Source organism: Sus scrofa, chromosome X, assembly GCF_000003025.6.
Source record: "Sus scrofa isolate TJ Tabasco breed Duroc chromosome X, Sscrofa11.1, whole genome shotgun sequence".
Classification (NCBI taxonomy): Eukaryota; Metazoa; Chordata; class Mammalia; order Artiodactyla; family Suidae; genus Sus; species Sus scrofa.
Window position 1 is genome coordinate 97,100,516 of NC_010461.5, and position 21,019 is coordinate 97,121,534.

Consider the following 21,019-nt stretch of genomic DNA (forward strand, 5'->3'; position numbering starts at 1 on the left):
ATTTGTCTCCACTTTCGAAGTAGTCTGTCATACACATAGCAGGTGCTCCATCATTTGCTGGTGGATTATCAATCTGAAGGAAATTAAAGGGAATTTGGAACACTAGTTCCAAATTCTTTGTACCCTCAAGTTTTTCTCATATCATTTGGAACACTGTAACTATCAGAAATCAATAGTATACAGTACAGCGGAAATTAATACAATATTGTAAATCAACAATACTTCAATTTAAAAAATCAACAGTATAAATCTAATTTAGGAGAAAAAATAGAAAAGAGGTTAACATTGGAGTTCCCATTGTGGCGCAGCAGAAACAATCCAAGTAGGAACCATGAGGTTGTGGGTTCGATCCCTGGCCTCGCTCAGTGGGTTAAGGATCCGGCATTGCCGTGAGCTGTGGTGTAGGTCACAGATGCGGCTTGGATCCCATGTTGCTATGGCTCTGGCCTAGGTCAGCAGCCGTAGCTCTGATTAGACCCCTAGCCTGGGAACTTTCATATACCACGGGTGCAACCCTAAAAGGACAAAAGACAAAAAAAAAAAAAAAAAAAAAAAAAAAAAAAAAAAAAAAGGAGAAGAAAAGAGATTAACATCAAAATGGCCCCTCACAGTGGTGCTCTGTGGATGATGGGATTCTAAGCAACTCATTTTCTTCTTTGCATTTTTATTTTTGTTTTGTCTTGCTTGTGGCCATGCTGGAGGCATGTGAAAGCTCCTAGGCCAGGGATCAAACTCCAAAAACAGCAGTGACAACATGGAATCCTAGACCACCAGAGAACTCTTCTCTTTTTTACATTTTTAGATTAAAGATTCTTCAGTGAACATATGTTGTTTTATAATTACACAAGCCAGTAAATCTTGTGTAAAAAAATGTAACCTGTTTATATGAAGTCGGTAAGGCAGTAGACCTTTGCCTTTCTTGGGTCACACACTCCTTTGAGGTTCTGGAAAGCTTAGCATCCTTCTCCTATAAAGGTGTACATACAGCGTTTTCCATATTATTTTACTTTATTATTTTATTTTATTTTATTTTGCTTTTTAGGGCCACGCCCGAGGCATATGGAGATCCCCAGGCTAGGGGTCTGATCAGAGCTACAGCTGCCGGCCACAGCCACAGCCACAACAATGCCAGATCCATATAATTTTAGACTTTTGCAGATCCCATGTAGCCCATCCAAGGATGATTCAGGATGCCAGATTAGGAAACAAGTTAGGAATGGAGAAAGTGGCACCCCAAAAGGAATTAACCACCACACAAACGTGAAAGGACACAGGGTTATATGTGTTTTGTTAACATCAGTGGGGGGACATGGGATTCAGTAGAACAGCCCTTGGATCAAGCTATGCAAATCAACCAGGTCACCATTGTACCAAGAGAGGGGATTTTTCCATGTGTTGAAACCTCAAGCGTCCGGTTCTCCTATAGGTCATGGGGAGCTGACGAGGAGTAAGTAAAAGCCTTGAGAGTGGAACTGAGAGTCCAGCTGAGCCTAGGGTTCGTATCCCCATAAATGAAGGCCCTGAGCACCCAGTCAGGATTTTCTTCAGCAGCAGCAAAGACAGGCAAGCAGGGGGTTCGAGGCCCAGCTGAGGAGCGGCCATGTGACTCTGAATGACGAGGCATGCGTGAGAGGGCTCTTGGCCATGGGGTCCAGGTTGAAATGAAAATGAACACAAGGGAGTTCCTGCTGTGGCACTGTGGGTTAAGGATCCGGCATCACTGCAGCTGTGGCATAGTTTGCAGGTGTGGCTCGGGTTCGGTCCCTGGCCTGGGAACTTCCATTTGCTGTGGATGTGGCAAAAACAAACACAGCAAAAAAAAAAAAAAAAAAAAAAAAAAAAAACCAAGACAGGACAGGAGTGTGCTGTCGTGTGGCGAGAATGGGCAAAGGTGATGTCAGCTCTGTTGGTGCTCGCCCTGCGGAGAAGGGGTAGAGAGACATTTTGTCATCAAGCCAGTGGCTCAGCCTCCTGCTGTTGGTAGTGGCCTGTAGAGGCGGGGTTGTTCTGAGGTCTCCCAGTGGCAGTGCACTGGATAAGGAACCTTGCAAAGTGGGGATGCTTAGATAAGGGGTGTGGACGATGCTTCTTGCTAGTTCTTCTGCGCATGTGTGACGGGATGTATTTCGGATCGCTTTCAGAAGCAGCAGCCAGGAACTTGACCTGTAGGCACATTCAGCACACAGAGTAATGCGAACTCAAGGGAGGGGAAGGATGCGGGCAGAGAGGCTGTTCAGGAGGAATTTTGGCAGTGAGATAACTATTACCAGGACAAAATGAATTTTGCTGGCGTCATCAACTTTCTCTCAGGTTTAATTCAAACGCCCACCCAGCACGATTTTTTACCTCCTGACACTTTACACGTCTTCGTGTAGGTGTGCCTGGTCCTAGGAAAACTTCATATATATGAATCTGTGAATTTACCAAAAAAAAAAAAAAAGAATGGGGGGCGATTCATGTTATTGAAGTGCTCAGTACCAGTGCTCCTTTGGACAGCTGTGCGCAGGTGTGTATTTCTGTATTTCGTAGATTGTGATCGTCTTGAAAAATTGGAAAAGGCAGAACATCTTAATGCTGAGGGTTCGAACGATGATGACCATGGATTCATAGTTTGCTCATTCAGTCATTCGAGATATAATGTGGGGGTGCTGGGAATAGAGTTGTAAGACGAAGACCCTTTAACCCCAGAGCTTTCGTTCTCGTGACAGGGGAGAGACAGAGAAGGAAATGGGAACCTCGGCACTTCATCGGTGGCCCTGGGATGCGGAGGGAAGTATGGGTACGAGCTCTGGGTTTGAGGAGGTGGATAGCACTGGGTAGGAGGGAGTGGCTGTTTGTACCTAGAAAGATCAGCAGCTTCATGGAGTCTTGCGGTGGGGTTGGGGGGAGAACTGGTAGAGAGGTTAAGCGCAGCACCGGTTGAGTAACAGGGCCCGTTAGGAGTTCCACCAGCCAGTGCCAACTAGGGTTGGAGGGCCTGGGCTGGAGGCTGGATGACGCCAGATCTCAGAAACCTTCCCAAACAGTTTGAGGCTTTTTTTTTTTTTTCTTTTTCTGGCTGCACCCACAGCATGGGGAAGTCCCTGGGCCAGGGATGGTACCCGAGTCACAGCAGTGACAATGCCGAGACCTTAACCACTAGGCCACCAGGGAACTCCCGTTCAAGCTTTTTTTTTCTGTAGCCTCCATTGAGCCACCAAAGGGGTTTAAGCAAAGGAATCCTGTGATCCAGCTTAGGTTTCTTTGCAACTTTAACCGTTTTGAATCCAGTTAGCCATTGACAAGGTATTGGAAACCAATCAAGTGCAGATTGGAAGTTGGTCTTCTCAAAATAAAATGTCCAGGTGAATTTAAGGCACGCGTTTCTCTTTGAAAGCAAAGCTCTTCCCAGGGAAACAGAGCCCTCGTTTGATTTTCCTTTGTAGTTTTGTATGCGACCCTAATGCGTACTTTTCCATAATTCAACGTATGGCTCCTGGAAAATGTAGACAATGGGGCAAATTTTCAGCCTATGCTGTCATTTTATGGATTAATTTCCATTAGCGCTGACCTTCTGGCTTTCAGTGCATAAATATGAGTAGAGCATCTGTTCATGTCATTCTCCTGCTTAAAACCCTCTGCCGGCTGCCCGTCGCCTACACTCGGAAGTAGTCTAGTTTCATTGCCTTGGCATCCGTGGTCCTCCGTCGGTGTGCCTTTCCAGCTCAGCCCGGCCAGTTCTCCCTCTTGGGTACATCCCCAGACGCCCTGAACACAGGCTTTTTGTCCTCTTCGATTACTTCTGCTCTCGTCTTTGCCTGCAGCACCTTCCTTCCTTTTCATTTGTTCCTGCCGTGGCCATTTTTATTTGTTCCTTCAAGGCTCTGCCCACGTGGTACCTCTGCGCTGAGCCTCCTTCACTGGTGAAGGCATCTCTCCCTTACCTGCTCCATACAGCCCCCTCTGTGTCCCCCGGCCCAGCTCTTACCCCACCGTATGTTAACTCTCTGTTTAGGGGTCTTTCTCTTTAAGCCCATGAGTTTGTGCAGGGCAGGGCCCACATCTTGCTCGTCTTTGTTTTCTCAGCTTTGTAGCCCACTGCCTGGCACTCGGTTGCTGCTCAGTGATTGTCAGGGAGCGACAGGGCAGCGAGCCTCACCTTTGTTCCAGGTGTGTCAGTAGGGCGCTCACGCATTGATTTCTAACCATTCGGGGGGATGGTCGGGGCATGGTTTCTGTACTGGGAAGTTCTCTTACTGAACAGTGGAGGGGTTTTTTTAGGTATTAAGAAGTGAAACTGGGAGTTCCCGTCGTAGCGCAGTGGTTAACAAATCCAACTAGGAACCATGAGGTTTCAGGTTCGATCCCTGGCCTTGCTCAGTGGGTTAAGGATACGGCGTTGCCCTGAGCTGTGGTGTAGGTCACAGACACGGCTTGGATCCTGCGTTGCTGTGGCTGTGGTGTAGGCTGGTGACTACAGCTCCGATTAGACCCCTAGCCTGGGGACCTGCATATGCAGCGGGAGCGACCCTAAAAAAGACAAAAATACAAAAACAAAACAAAAAAACAACCAAAAAAACCCCCAAAACCAAACAAACAAAAAGAAGTGAAACTAGGGTAGGTTGCTTTTTTCTAATTTTCTTTTTGGTGGGGAGTGTGGTGCCTGCAGCATGAGGAAGTTCCAGGGCCAGGGATTGAACCCACACCACAGCAGTGACAGTGCCGAATCCTTAACTGCTAGACCAACAGGGAACTCCTTTTTTCTAGCTTTCTTAATAGCTTTCTATCGTTTTCTTTTTTGGCTATGCCCTCGACAAGTGGAAGTTCCCGGGCCAGGGATCAAACCCCAGCTGCAGTTGCAGCCTGCACTGCAGCTTCGGCAGTGCTGGATCCTTAACCTGTTGCACCACAAAGGAACTTCCTCTTAATAGCTTTCTTGAGATATAATTGACGTACCATACACCTCACCCACTTAAGGTGTATATGTCAGTGGAACCATCACCACATCAATTTTATAGCATTTTAATCACCTCAAGGTTATTGACTTAAGACATTCAAAAAACCTTTTGCAGGGGTCAAACCCTAAGACTCTCCTATCAGATGGTGTCTCTGATGATAGGGGGTTTGTCATGGGGGAGGGGATTGGCTTGACGAAGAAAACAAAAATTATAGACAGGTATTTTTAAAGAGGATGATATGTAGAAAATCTGAGTAGCCAAAGGATGCTAATCTGAGAGCGGCCAAGCTCCAGGAGCTATACCCCAGGGAGACTCCGTTAGGCTGGACAACGTGGACAGGAAAGTGAGAGATGAGTTTCTGGATGAACAAGGGCTGGGGAGGCGACTGGAACTTATTAATAGGAGGATAGGTTCTGAGCTTGATTACAATCTGGGAAGGCAGCAGGGGACACTGAGGACAGTCCGCCCAGGATGTGTTAGGGCTGGCAGGACAGTGAAATACGGAGCATGATCAGGAAGGGCTTTGGCCGCCATCTGTAGACCCCCGCTTCACCCCATCCAAAGACAGAACCTACTGGAAGAAGGTCCGCCTGGTTAGTCATAAGTGGGTAGACGGGATACACATCGCCCAGGTCACCAAGTACTGGAATATTATACCAAGAAGCGGGGCATTTCCTGATACTTTAACGACGTAACCTTAAGAAAACAACCAAAGGCACTCTTACCTTACTTATTTCCCCTAGCTTCCAGAATGTATTATCTCTTGAAATAGTATAAACTGAAAATACTAGTAGGTTCGTAAAAGGCAGAGGGAATTTCAGTCCATGGTTAGAGCCAATATGACTGATTAGGGAAAATGAAAATACTTGTAGAAAGGTTCATTTTTGCCCCGGTCAAGGTTGATGTTCAAAATGTGGCCCATCGATTTTCTTTTCTCGATTGTCAGGAGCAAATTCATGGCTTGGGTAGACCAGTGGTTGGATCCAGTGGAGAAAATGATGCGGGGCTGCTTTATAAATCTAGGCTTGTCTTGCTGTGTTCAGATGACACAGACAGGACCTTTGCGTTTTTCTGTTTTCACAGAATGTACGTAATCTAGCCAGCTAAATCCACATACTTAAAGAACAGCAGTGCACTTTATCCTTTGTTCTGCTCAAGAATGCAACTTAGATTATGGTTCTGTTTATCAAACTCCGGAAAAAGTCAGAGATTTCATGTTTGGTTATGGGAGGGAGAACCAAGATCCAAGGCAGGTTATAAATTAGTTGATGGGCACACACTCTAATTTTTCCTTGCGTGCATGAATTATCTGCAATAATTTTGTCCATCCGTGTGAACTTGTTAAATTGTTTGTTAGAAAGAAAACCATTATGTGTAACCCAGGCACATTTTTTTTTTCCTTTTTGTCAATAGCGGTTTGCTGAAGAATAGAAACAGTGTTCTTCTGGTTTTAAAGAGCTACTTTGCCATTCTCTCAATTTATTCAAGCCTTTCTTTTCATTTTTACCTCTTTTTATTTTATCTTTGAGTCATTTAAGTACTTACTAGCACAAAGTGAACGCAAAGTAAGGAATTATTGAATTCAAATCAATTTTTTTACCTATCAGCCAGCATCTTAGTACACTTTATAATTATTGGTTGAAATGAACTTTGGAGGTATAGAGTTTATTGAATTCTCTTGCATTCATTTGTACATAATCTAGATTATTTGCATGATATTTGAGTTACCTGCAATGAAAAACACTCGTTAACTCACTTCGAACTAAGCGTATGGTATATATCAGACTTATTTAGTCATTTAAAAATAATATAATTTTTTTGTAGGTTTTTCACAGTAGTTCTTGAGTTTATATAGATAGCCAAATAGACTTAGAGAAGGGAAGGGGTTGGGCGTTTAAAAAGAATTCCTCCCAATGGGAAAAAAAAAAAAAAGAATTCCTCCCTATGTGAAAACTCTAAAGAAGGAAAAAACGCTTTTATTTTTTCCTCTGCTAGATTTAAATACCTTTAGCATCTCATTTTGCGGAGTTCTTGGAGTCAGAAATTTAAATTAAAGCTGGGGCCTGAGAATTTCTTCCGAAAGCATTAGCAGTCTATGACTGGTCTCTCTCCTCGTGTGCTGCCCTTTTGGCTTGGAAGGCAGATGCGCAAGATTGTAGTCTCTTCTGTATTATTCAGCCGCTTCTCCCTCAGGAACCGCAAAACTTCTGGCTTTGTAGTTCTCACGGCTCTGGTCTGGGTTCTGCGGAGGATACCGAGAGGAATTAGACACGGTCCCTTGACAATATCTTACTGTTGTTTCCTTGCAATCTGAGTCTAACCCATTTGAAGCTGAATCTGCCAAGCCCTTTCCCCAAAGTAAAAGACCTAAGGTGCTAATCCGTGCTCGTTGATGGCAAAGGCTGAATTGGAAGCAGCAGCTAGGAAATGTAAAACTCCTTATCCAATTACATTACAAGCTCGGTAAGCCAGTCAGGCTCGGGATCATCGGGGCGACAAGAAGGCAAGATCTCACTGTGGTAAACATGATAGTGTAGTTTTGAATGCGCTCTAGCAAATCCTAAAATGCAAAGTCAGGCCAAGGAAAGTAAATGGGGTACGAACGAGGGTGGAGAAATAGTTCCTTTTTGTTTGTGTGTATTTTGGTCAGGAATACTGGCTCTGGAGTCCATCAGATAGAGGTTTGAATCTCGGGTCCACTAATGTGTGACGTTGGACCTGCCTGAGCCTCAGTTTCCTCAGCTGTAAAATGGGCTTAAAAAGAGAGACCTCCCTGCAGGGCTTTTGAAAGCATCAAGTGAGAGAATAGATATAAAGTGCTCAGGCTGATCTATATTAATGCTCAATGTAAGGGACAGAGAATACACAAGGCACTGCTCCTCCCTCTGGGTGTTTACGATCCCTCTGCGGAGACGCCCGAAGTCCCCGCGTGATGCAGTTACGGCTCCGTGTGAGTAAACCCCACAGTGGTTAGTAAAGACTTGAAGGGCTGGAGGTGAGAGGGGTTAGAGCTTGGGCTGTCACAGGAATACCGTGAGCCAAGGAGTGGATTAGGAATAAGCATGACCCAGTGGTCTCCTGAAAACTATGATTTCTGGGAGTTCCCGTTGTTGGCCCAGCAGTCACGAATGCACCTAGGATCCATAAGGATGCAAGTTCGATCCCTGGCCTCCATCAGTGGGTTAAGGATCAGGTGTTGCCGTGAGCTGTGGTGTAGGTCACAGGCACGGCTCAGATCTGATGTTGCTGTGGCTGTGGTGCAGGCTGGCAGCTGTAGCTCCGATTCAGCCCTTAGCCTGGGAACCTCCATATGCCACGGGTGTGGCCTTAAAAAGACCCAAAAAAAAAAAAAAAAAAGCAAAAAAAAAACAAACAAAAAAACCAAATAAAAAACCCTATGATTTCCCCCTTACTTACTAGCTTTAAGAAGGGTCAGTGTCTTGAAAGCTATTTGTATGTGGGTTTTAGTGCCAAGATTTGTCCTGAAAAACAGTCTTTATTAAAATATGTTCATGTCTGTCTTGCCAAGTCAGTTGTACTAACTGAAAAGAGGGCTTTCTGTCCCCTAGCATCAAGTCATCAGATTATGTTCATTCAAAGGTTCTTAAGTACTTGGGTTCCTCTTGGGAAAGAGGAAAAGAAATGAACTGGTGAAAGGAGGTAATAATGCTTGAGAAGAGACAAGGTCATAACAAGGCAAGTGCTTTTTACTTGAACCTTAGGACAAAGTTCCTTGCAGTTTTGGTTCCTTTGTTGCCTCGCTGGGTAGAGTCCCCCTCTAGAAATCTCTAGCCTGCAGTGGTGACATTTCTCATTTCCGCTAGTCACTGCTCAAAGTTTGCTGTTCCTCATTGTCACATACCACTCTGGACAGTTACCTAGTCTCCGATCTAATAAGAATTTATCAACAAAAATACAAGACAGGGAGTTTCTCTGGTGGCTCAGTGGGTTGGGGATCCGGCGTTGTCACCGCTGTGGCTCGGATCACTGCTGTGGCGCTGGTTTGATCCCGGGCCCGGGAACTTCCACATGTGGGTGTGGCCAAAAAAAAAAAAAAAAAAAAGACAAGATGCAAATAATCCGAGACCACGAACACCCACACAGGGCAGTGCTTCTGACTGATGGGCTCGCCCACTTGTGCAGTGGCTTTGTTGGCAGAAGGAGTGGTATCAAGAGGGTCTGACAGATGCATGGAAGCCAAGAGGGCTTCAGGTTACAACAGCTTCTGTGATCAACTTCTGTGATCAACTTGGGCTTATCTGGCTGCCTCCCCTTCTAGACCGTCGGCTTCTCAAGGGCCCGGACCTCAGAAGGGACTCCATAAGCATGCTCTACCGCCAAAGCCACGTTCTTCTCTGCGTTGCTGGAAACAGCAAGTCCCCAGTGGCCATTTCGAGCACAAAGTGTTATTTTGAGATCTCTGCGGAGAAAGCACTCCAGTCCCTGCTATAAATGTCTGAAACAAGAGGGGAGCTGAATCCCTTAGGGGGGCTGGAGAAGTCCTGAGAGAAGGAGGTGGGAGAAGGATGGGGAGGAGACCCGGAGGAACCCCCTCTTTCTGAGTCTCCTTTCCTAAGAAGGTTGTCCTTCTCAACGAGGTTATATTCAGATGCCATTGAGACCGTGGTCTGATCAATACCGCAAAAATGAGTTGCTAACTTTGGGGCCAAATCATTCTCTTTCTTAAACCAGTCGTTGCCGGGCTCCTTCTGGCACGGACGTGGGATGTGGAGAAGGGGGTGGCAGGGGTGGATTTTTGAATTGGCCCTGCGCCCGCTGCTAAGCCTTCTGCCTGCCCTGGTGTCCCTCCCAGTGTGATAGGAAGGGATTCTGTGAAGCCAGTGTTCACTTCAGACTTGCAGAAGAGACATTCTTAGAATTCTTAAGGAGAACTAGTTTCTAAAGTCAAAAATTTACCAGCAACCTAATGACCTTTGGTATAATACCCAAGCAGAAGTAACCCAGGCTGATTTTGCCCTGTTGACAGAGAAAAATTACACAATTTCGAGCACTTTTTAAAAATGAAATTGAAATTATCTGGTTAAGTGCCTAATGGCATAAATTGGCTTGCTAGTGATGTGTGCTTTTAAATATGTGACTGGTTGGAGGGTTGAATATATACCTGCATAGACATATTGTTTTAGGATCGCAAGCTTGGTTTTACATGTATACGTATGTGGTTCAGATGGTGAAAGATCAGTTATCCTGTACAGTGGATGTACAGGGAGCCCCACAAAACCATGAGGTCTGAAGTGTTTGGTGCTGTTGGTGACTCCTGGTAAGGAGCCATTGCTTCCTGTCTTTGGCCCCAAAAGCAGATTGTAACCAAATCTGCATTGATGAGTTTTCTTTTTCAATCTCTGTCTTTTCACTCTATGTTAGAAATCGAAAACTTATCTCAGGGGTACCCTGGTAGCTCAGCAGGTTAAGGAGCTGGCGTTGTTAGTGCAGTGGAGCAGATCGATGCTGTGGCATGGGTTCGATCCCTGGCCTGGGAACTTCCACATGCCACAGGTGTGGCCCCCTGAAAAAAGTTACCTCAATTTGTGCAGTCGTGCACATCTTGACAGTTCGAGGGTTTATACATGGAAGTCTATTTAGATTTGGTCCTAGTGGCCTAAGTCTGAAAGAGTGTACTGTGTCCCAAACCATGGCACAAAGATTGACATTTTAAAATTTTATTTTACTAGGGATTAGGAAAAGACTGACTTATTTTCCTTTTGGAGGCTGATATAAAGCTTACTGTTTCCATAGATGCATTTCAATGAAAAGGAGATTTGATTTGAAGAAAAATATGAAGCATACGATAGTGCAGAAGTTGTGGCAAAAATCTTGAAGATTGTATGTAAGTGGAGTTGGGGAGACACTGCTGAGAACAGAAAAAGGATCAGTAGTTGGAAGACCTGGATTTGAATCCCGATTTGATCACTAGATGTAGACAGCTGATCTTAATTAAGCCTCCGAGCCAGTTTCTTCATGTACACAGTTGAAATGATGGTATTCTCTTGTCTCTTTGACAAGTTTTGGTTAAGAAACAGGTAGCGAATGCTTTGAAAGTGTTTTCTAAAGATTGCCAAGTCATCTTCGAGTGAAACAACAACCCAAAACTCTAATAATATTACCAGCAAGTTATTTTAAGAGAGCTCGGGAATCAGTGAATGAGAACTTAGAAAGGCAAACCTTTTTTTTCCTTACCCCTGCATGGTGAAAACTGAGTAGGTTCCAAATTTAGGCTGACGGTTTTCCTGTCACTACTTACTAAGAGAAGACTGGAACATATGCTTGCTTCTCTCCAGATTGTGTAAATGCTGTTGCCTTTTACTTAACATTGCTACAGAGCCATATAGAAGTACACTGTGGGGGAGTTCCCTGGTGGCTAAGCAGGTTAAGGATCCAGTGTTGTTAACTTCTGTGGCTCGCATTGCTGCTGTAGTGTGGGTTCGATCCCTGGGTGGGGAACTTCTCCATGGTGCTCCATGCCAAAAAAAAAAAAAAAAAAAAAAAAAAAAGTACGCAGTGGGACCTGGCTATTATTTGAATGTTTATAAAGTACCGTTTATTATAACACAGTTTTCTTGAGTTACGAAAAAGCACCTTTGCAGGCCAATCAGTGCACAAACAGGCAGGAAGTCGGTGCCCAAACCTGAGAGGAAGACCTTTCTTGGGTGTTGTAGAAGCTTTATTTAGGGTAACCGTGTAAGTCTAGTAATAAAATGATAAAGTGGAATAGGAACGTTAGATGAGGGTTATGTTTTAGACCACAGGGCAGAGCCACCATTAATTCACGATAATTCTAAAAGTCAAAGGTTTTCCTTGCCTCTGATGCCAGCAGAGTTATAACTGAATCCTACTGGAAGGGATGCATGATGGTTCTTTGGGGCTGATGCACCTGCTCGTTTTCACTGCCGGTTTGTATTGTGCCTTTGGGGCCTGGTGGGTGGGCTGGGGACAAAAAATGGAGATTGGAGGCAGCCAGAATGTGGGAGGGGGTCTTGGTCCTCTTTTTCTTATAAAGATGAAGCCTGATTTACAGGTCTAGATCTTCTTTTAGGGAGGATTCGTGGAGCTGAGAATAGAATAGGCACCCTCACTTTTTTTTTTTTTTTTTTTGCAATTGAGCTGCCCCTGACAAAGAAGTAAGAATAAAGACTCAGAATACTTGGTTTAATCAGTTTTCAATGACAAGCGAAAGTCTGTTTTCTATAACAGGAATATGTGGCCTTCAAAACACATGGAAAGCTGGAAGTTTCATTTTTAGAAGGCATATACTGTACACTTGAACAAGTGATGCTTTTTTTTTTTTTGGCTTTTTAGGGCTGCTCCCACGGCATATGGAGGTTCCCAGGCTAGGGGTCCAATCGGAGCTGTAGCCACCGGCCTACGCCAGAGCCACAGCAACTCGGGATCCAAGCCGCGTCTGCCACCTACACCACAGCTCACGGCAATGCCAGATCCTTAACCCACTGAGTGAGGCCTGGGTCCTCATGGATACCAGTCGGGGGTTTATTCACTTCTCAGAGAAATTGATCAGAAACCCTGAGTGTTAGAGCTGGAATCTGCAGTCACAATTTCCTTTCCTTGGGTCCATGAAAACATGGTAGATATGAGACAAGGGGGTCAAATTTTTCTATCAGAAAATCTGAGTTCCCCGAATAGGAGTTTGTCTTTTTTGGGGTGGGCACACCCATGGCATATGGAAGTTCCCGGGCCAGGGATCGAATCCAAGTTGCATCTATGACCTGTAGTACAGCTGTGCAATGCCAGATCCTTAACCCACTGTGTGGGGCCGGGGATCGAACCAGCAATGTCACAGAGATGAGCGGATCATTAACCCACTGCACCACAGCCGGAGCCCTGGAGTGCTTTCTTTTATTTCAACTCATTTTGCATGAGTATCCACAGGCATGATAGGGATAATCGGCTTGATTTGATCTCATGGGTTGATAAATCCAAATTTGACTTGAAGTATATCTTTGTTAGGATCTCCCCCACCTGGATTTACTGAGATATAATTGAAAAATAAAAGTATATATTTAGAATGTACATGAGACGATTTATGTATTCATGGTGACGTGATTACCACAATGAAGTCAATCAAAACATCCATCACCTCACATGGTTACCATTTTTGTGTGGGAGAGAATGTTTAAGAGCTACTCTCGTAGCAAATTGCAAGTATAAAATACAGCGCTCTTGGAGTTCCTGTCGTGGTGCAGCGGAAACGAATCCGACTAGGAACCATGAGGTTGCCGGTTCGATCCCTGGCCTTGCTCAGTGGGTTAGGGATCCGGCGTTGCCATGAGCTGTGGTGTAGGTCGAAGACGTGGCTCAGTTCCCACATTGCTGTGGCTGTGGTGTAGGCCGGCGGCTACAGCTCCGATTTGACCCCTAGCCTGGGACCCTCCATATGCCCTGAGTGTGGACCTAAACAGCAAAAATAAAATAAAATACAGTATTATTAACTGGAGTCACCATGCTGTACATTAGAACCTCAGAACGTAACTCATCACTGAAAGTTTGTACCCTTTGACCAGCATTTCCCTCTTTTCCCTCATCCCCTTGCCCTTGGCACCTACCCTTCTACTTGGTTGTTTTTTCTTAGACTCTACATATAAGTGATATCATGCAGTAGTTGTCGTTCTCTGCCTGGCTTATTTCACTTGGCATAGTGCCTTCAAGTTTTATATACGTTGTCACAAGTAGCAGAATTCCTTCTTTTCCATGACTGAACAATATTTCATAATATATGTATAAAGCATATATTACGTATATATTAATTACATGTATGTAATATATATTACATATTAACAATATTTCATATTATATATAGTTTTAAAATCCATTCCTCCCTCAGTGGATACCTAGATTTTTTCCCTGTCTTCGCTATTGTGAATAATGCTGTAATGAACATGGGAGCGCGTGTAATTCTTTGAGATACTGATTTCTTTTTTTTTTCCTTTGTCTTTCTAGGGCCGCACCTGTGGCATATGGAGGTTCCCAGGCTGGGGTCGAATCAGAGCTGTAGCTGCTGGCCTACACCACAGAGACAGCAAGGCCAGATCTGAGCCGTGTCTTCAACCTACACCACAGCTTATGTCAAGGCCAGATCCTTAACCCACTGAGTGAGGCCAGGGATCGAACCCGCAACCATATGGTTCCTAGTCAGATTCATTTCTGCTGAGCCACGACAGGAACTCCGAGATACTGATTTCTTTTCCTTCAGATAGAGATCCAGAAGTGGGATTGCTAGATCATATGATCGTTCTGTTTTTGATTTCTTGAGGAGCTTCTATACTGTTTGTGTTAAGTCTTTAGACTTGTTCAACACTGATTCTTATTCCTTAGAGTGGTTTAATCTCTCCAAGCAATCTTACAGAGGAAACTCTGAGATGCCCTTCAGATAGGGAACTGTGATATAGCTGTGACCTAGCATGAACCATTGTACAAAAACAGTTCTTGGGAGTTTTCTGGTGGCCTAGCCATTAAGGATTCAGCATCACTGCTGTGGCTTGGGTTTGATCACTGGCCTGGGTCACTTCTGTATGCTATGGGTGCAGCAAAAAACAAAAACAAACAAAAAACAGTTCTCAAAGGATTGTTGCATACAGTATACTGGAGAGTGCCTCGGATATGGTGTACACAAACACAACCCCTATTCTGTAATGATTTTAAGTTTTAATATATACGAAATTCAAGTTTTCTTTATTCTGTTTTTAATTATAATTTGTTAAGAAGAATAATTTAAGTAAAACATTATTACTAGAAATCACCAATATATACATACCTACCTCGGTTTATAAAAGTGTGTTGAGACATGGCTCTGGTTGAATCTGAGTACCTCCGAATTCATTCAACATTAATGACTGGATGTCTCTTGAGTGCCAGGTACAGTTCTAGGTGCCGGGGTTATAGCAGTGAACAGATGAAGGCAAATCTCCACCCTTCAACGGGCAGAGAGGTATAAATAGACGGTGTGTCAGGTCAGGGTACGTTCATCGAAGGAACAGATGATAGGAAGGTAGGTCCTAATCCAAGTTCACTACCTTGAACTTTAGGATCTTTGTGTATTTCTCAGAGGAGGAAACGCTGCAGGAGGTAGAAAGAACAGAGCTTTGGAGTCACAGACTCAGGTTTGAATTCGAGCTCTGAAGGTGGGCAAATTCCTTAACCTGAATCGAGTCCAGGCTTTCCCCATCTGTAAACTGGGGGCAAAGATTAAACCTATTTCATGGGGTTATTATTTATGTGAACACATGTAGAAAAAGCCTTTGGCAGGGTGCCTGGCATCTAGAAAGGGCTCAGTAAATGCTAACTACTCTTATCCTCCTTAATCCATCATGTCCTGGGTTTCTGAGTCACTAACCCTGCTCTTGGTAACCTTGGCCTTGGGCTGGGGGCCCTACTCTCAGTGGCCTGGTCACCTGGAAGTCCCACTGGGATCCACTGACGTGGTTACCTGGAACCTCATCCTTTCATGCCCCGCCCCCAGATCAAGCATCTCCGGTACCCAGGCCTGCCCAGCTAAGCCAGAACTGGAGACCTCTTTTGGACAGTGTGCCTGGTACAGAGTAGGCACAAGAATGTTGATGATTTCTTCCTTCCAGTTGCCCGGGGAATAGTGCATATTCAGTACATATCAACTGGCAGCCTTCCAAATATACCACTTTTTGTTTTACCTTCAATTTAATAAATTGTTGGGAGGCACACGGATAAGCAGAGTACAGCATGATCTTTCCTGGACTCTTGTCTTTAGCAGAGAGAACCTGTGTGTCTGTCTGTATTTGGTGTGTGTGTGTGTCTAATTATGGAGAATAGTTCTCTGGTAAAAAAGGTCTCCTGGAGTTCCCGTTGTGGCGCAGCAAAAAACGAATCTGGCTAGGAACCATGAGGTTGCGGGTTCGATCCCTGGCCTCGCTCAGTGGGTTAAGGATCCAGCGTTGCCGTGAGCTGTGGTGTAGGTCGCAGATGCGGCTCGGATCCCGTGTGGCTGTGGCTGTAGCCAGCAGCTGTAGCTCCGGTTCGAGCCCTTGCCTGGGAACTTCCATATGCTGCGACTGTGGCCCTAAAAAGCAAAAAAAAAAAAAAAAAAAAGGTCTCCCTTATGTGCTTATTATCAGTAATCCCTTCTTTGGAGAAACAGTGTGTCTTTGACCCATGACAGGAAACTTCTCTCTTGGGAGTTTGACAATATTAACTTTCTTTTTGTCTCTTATTAAGGAAAAGACCAAAGTCGTTGAGCCCTTGGACTATGAAAATGTCATCACCCAAAGAAAAACCCAGATTTACAGCGACCCCCTCCGAGACCTGCTTATGTTCCCAATGGAAGATATATCGGTGAGTCCACATGCACTTCTTTAAAGAGCAAAACTGCGTTTTTCAAGCCGGTTTGCATAGCAAGAATGTTCTTTGCCTTCTAGATCTCGGTGATAAGTCGTCAGCGCCGAACGGTGCAGTCTACTGTGCCAGAAGATGGTGAGAAGAGAGCCCAGAGTTTGTTTGTCAAAGAGGTAAGAGGTTCAAAGGCCACAGAAGCACATTCATCATATACTGTATTTAAAATAGACTTCCTTGGAGTTCCCATCGTAGCTCAGCGGAAACGAATATGACTCGTATCCATGAGGTTTCGGGTTTGGTCCCTGGCCTTGCTCAGTTGGGTTAAGGATCTGGCGTTGCTGTGAGCTGTGGTGTGGGTCACAGACGCAGCTCAGATCCTGCGTTGCTGAGGCTGTGGTGTAGGCTGGCAGCTTCAGCTCCGATTTTACCCCTAGCCTGGGAACCCCCATATGCCGCGGGTGTGGCCCTAAAAAGGAAAAAAAAATAGTCTTCCTTTAGTGCAAATGGAAAACGACATTACTAGAACTTAACTGACCTACATAACAAGTCTATATGATGCGATTTAGAGGCTACTGCTGAACTACTTTCACAAGTAGCTTGTATTCTTAGTTGTTTTTTCTTTTTTCTTTTTTTTTCTTTTTTTTTTGGATTTGAATACTCTTTGGACTTGGAGTCAGAGGGTCCAGGGGAGCATATAAATTGGGATTTATTGCCACCGACTGGTTTAGGAAGACATAGTTAAAATCCCTGAGGGAAGATCCCACTACCAGCAATCCCCAAATGATTTTTTTTTTTTTTTTGTCTTTTTAGGGCCGCACCCATGGCATGTGGAAGTTCCCAGGCTAGGGATGGAATCAGAGCTACAGCTACCAGCCTAGCCACAGCCACAGCAATGCCAGATCTGAGCCACATCTGCAGCCTACGCTACAACTCATAGCAACGCCAGATCCTTAACCCACTGAGCAGGGCCAGGGATCGAACCTGCATCCTCACGGATACTAGTTGGGTTTGTACCCACTGAGCCATGATGGGAATTCCCTCAAATGATTTATTTTATTTATTTATTTATTTATTTATTTATTTATTTTGTCTTTTTTTTTGCTATTTCTTGGGCCGCTCCCGCGGCATATGGAGGTTCCCAGGCTAGGGGTCGAATTGGAGCTGTAGCCACCGGCCTACGCCAGAGCCACAGCAACGCGGGATCCGAGCCGCGTCTGCAACCTACACTACAGCTCACGGCAACGCCGGATCCTCAATGCAAGGGCAGGGACCGAACCCGCAACCTCATGGTTCCTAGTCGGATTCGTTAACCACTGGGCCACGACGGGAACTTCCCCCTCAAATGATTATTAAACGTCTCTCAGTTTATTATCAGATGTTAAAAAGAGTGGATATATGTGTACTTTTCCTACATTTCAAATTAAAGAATCTTTTTTTTTTTCAGTGCATTAAAACCTATAGCACAGATTGGCATGTGATAAACTACAAGTATGAAGACTTCTCTGGGGACTTTCGAATGTTGCCATGGTAAGTTTAGAGTTGAAGGGAAGCTTTCAAGAGGAGAATTATTAAACTACTTTAAAAAAAAAGTTTGTAAAGCTTCCCAGTTATGATGTGTAATAAAGCAAAACCTCAAACAACCAGCGTGTTCGGTAAATATATTTTGAGTAGTGGGATATGTTTTGACTTTGCTCATTGAAATGTTCCCCAAAATGGACGAGTTCGTTGTTTGATTTTGGGACATCCGTATTGACCATGAAATCATTTTTCTTTAATTCTGGATAATATGGTCAGCATTTTCTAGTGCTGTCAAGGAGGAAGCTAGAAGACATTTGGCTCAATTGGATGGCGCCCGACATCTGTGGACAAAAGTCCATCCCTTTCAGTTGAGTTGAAGGACTGCCGTGAGCACCCTGGCCCAGGAGCCAGACTGCCAGGGTTCAAATCTTATTTCTACCACTTACTAGCTACCTGACCTTGGGCTAGTCACTTGGGCTGTTGAAGTCCTCACATTTCTCCCCTGTAATACTATTAGCCTTACAGGATATCATACAAGAGATATTTTGGAGAGATGAGACTTGGTGGATAGCCTTTTATAGTTTTCAGAGCACTTTCCTGGAGGAGAAAACTGAGTCTTAAAGATGTCCTTTAGGAGTTCCCCTTGTGGCTCAGTGGTAATGAACCTGACTGGTATCCATGAGGATGTGAGTTCGATCCCTGGCCTGGAAGGAGCCGGTGTTGCTGTGAGCTGTGGTGTAGATCATAGACGTGGCTCAGATCCCGCATTGCTGTGGCTGTTGCATAGGCTGGCAGCTGCAGCTCTGATTGGACCCCTAGCCTGGGAGCTTCCATATGCTGTGGGTGCAGCCCTGACAAAAAAAAAAAAAAAAAAAAAGATGCCCTTTATAGTGGAGTCCTAAGATGATCAGTCTAAGGTCATAAGAGCAAACAGAAGGAAGAGCCAGAAGGACACTGTTGCTTTTTGGCCTGGGAAAGATAAGGTTCCCCCACCACTGACAGCCCAGGCGCACATTCCTTGCAATTCCTGCTCTCCCTGAGTACTGGGGCTTAGTTATGTCTTTGCTGCTGGCTGCACACGTGGGAGTCCTTTTACAAAAGGTAACGTGAAGCTGAGTTTGGCAAAGAGCAAAGAATTGCTCCTTCTATGTCTTGGCATTGTCTTGGTTGGAAAAGAAAGAAGTCTACTCATCTTGCTTGTGTTTCTTTTTGTCTGTTCTGCTCAGTGTCTAAGACAACTCTCTTGCATTTTCAGCAAATCTCTGCGACCAGAAAAGATTCCCAACCACGTGTTTGAGATTGATGAGGACTGTGACAAGGATGAGGTAAAGTTGGGGGCAACTGCATTGATTTCTTCAAGCTCACGTCTGCTGAGAGAGATGTCCCTGAGAAAAGATGAGGCAGAGAATTGTTTTTGAATGATCTGGGGGCCAACGTTCAAGCTAATGAATGTTTAAAAATTTTTTTTTTTAAATGGTTGCATTTCCAAATGGAGTTTAGGGAAAAAAAAATCAAGCGAAATGGGCTGTGATTTGTATATAAACATGTTTTCCCACCTGCGGGCCCCTCTTGTGGAGTTGCTTTTCCCACACTGGGCGTGTGGTGGTGATTCATGTGGGCCCTTCTGCCTGATAGATCCCTCTGGGGACAGATGGCCCGGATGTCTGTGACATTCTGTGGTGCAGTTTGACTGTTTGCATAATGCAGAAGACTTTCCCAGAAGACAGCCCATACGATTCAGTAAATATTGAGTGCCTACTGTGTGCATGGCACAGAGCCTTTCATTCTGTAGGTGATGATTTCAGGTTGAGTTAGGCCTCTCCATGGAGGGCGGGGGAGGGGCACATTGATACTTGGGAAAATGGGGCAGGGCCTCGTTCGTGCTCCCCCAATTATTTGTTGAGATGGCTGGCTGCCCACTGTTCCACCGAAGGTTTTCACTCTTCTTTCAGGATTCATCTTCTTTATGTTCTCAGAAGGGTGGCGTGATAAAGCAAGGCTGGTTGCATAAAGCCAATGTCAATAGCACCATCACGGTTACCATGAAGGTAAGAAGTCGCTGTTATCTCACCATTTTAAGGCTATTGCCACGAGTGGCCTGACAACAATATTTCTTTGTAAAAAATTTTTATAAGGAGCCCTAGCAAAAAACAAAATAAAACAAAACAAAAAAAACCCCAAAAGACTTCGGTGAGAGGAGTCTCACAGATGTACGGAATCTCAAAACTCTGAAATGTCAGGATAAATTTAGAAGTGCACCTTTTTAAAGAAATGTAATTATTATCTTCTGAATCAGGATGTTCAGAAAGAAGGCTGTCAGCTGAATGAAACAAAAGGGCATCACAGATGCCTGTGTGGAAATGAATGCAGTGAGTAGAAGAACAGCGCACTGTCTTTATTTGGCCGATATTAATTAGGTGCTTATTATATGCTGGCCACTGTGGGGGAATAGATGGATATTTAGAATGGGATCCCTGGCCTCCAGTAGCCTCCAGACTAGGTAAGAAAGATACCCAATGAACTGCCCTACAGAGTGGTACCTTAGTGCTGTCAGAACCAGAGCGTTGGGCAGTTTGGGCAGAAGAGCGAGTCTGTGTCCAGGGCCAATGGCAGATAACGTTAGAAACAGAGAGAGGGAAAAAAATCGTTCGTGGCCTTGAATGCTTTGGACGTGGGGTTGGCTTTTGTTCGGGAGGCTGTGGAGAGCCATGAAAATCTAAAGGTAGAACTAACAAGCTCCTCGAAGATGCTGAGCAGAAAAACAAATTATCCGCTGATACCAAATATAACTGTTCTTTGAGCTGTTCAATATAACATCATGGGGTTTGCTGAGGATGATTCACACTTCCATTAAGTATTAAAGGTCGTTCTATCTTTCTCAGAGCCTGCCAGCACAAACCATGGGTGTCTACCAAGGGGAGACGCACATTTTATCTTAATTTGATATTTTGCCTGCTGCTTTCCATGTAGTGGTCATGTCCTGTTCTCACTTTAATTTTCAAGCTCTGCAAATAACAAGTCCAAGTTCTAAGATGCCTCCTATGTGTCTCCTGCACCTAAGCCTGCGACTTGGCACATGGCGATGATGAGGAAGTCCATTTATTGAATCCTTGGTATGTGCCAGGCGCCATACCGAGTGTTTTATATTTTGTATCTCATTTAATCCTCATGGCAGCCCTAGATACAGGTGTCGTTATTATTACTATTATTACTATTTTTTTTTAAAGGCC

The 21,019-nt window shown here is 44.6% G+C and overlaps 1 protein-coding gene across 1 annotated transcript in view; it reads left to right on the forward strand.

Moving 5' to 3' along the window:
- Positions 1-21,019, forward strand: part of DOCK11 (dedicator of cytokinesis 11) — a 199,041-nt gene that overhangs the window by 32,028 nt on the left and 145,994 nt on the right. Inside the window, 5 exon segments of the mRNA XM_021080484.1 lie at positions 16,155-16,271; positions 16,355-16,444; positions 17,716-17,798; positions 19,045-19,114; positions 19,742-19,837. Coding sequence (XP_020936143.1) covers positions 16,155-16,271; positions 16,355-16,444; positions 17,716-17,798; positions 19,045-19,114; positions 19,742-19,837 — 456 coding nt within the window.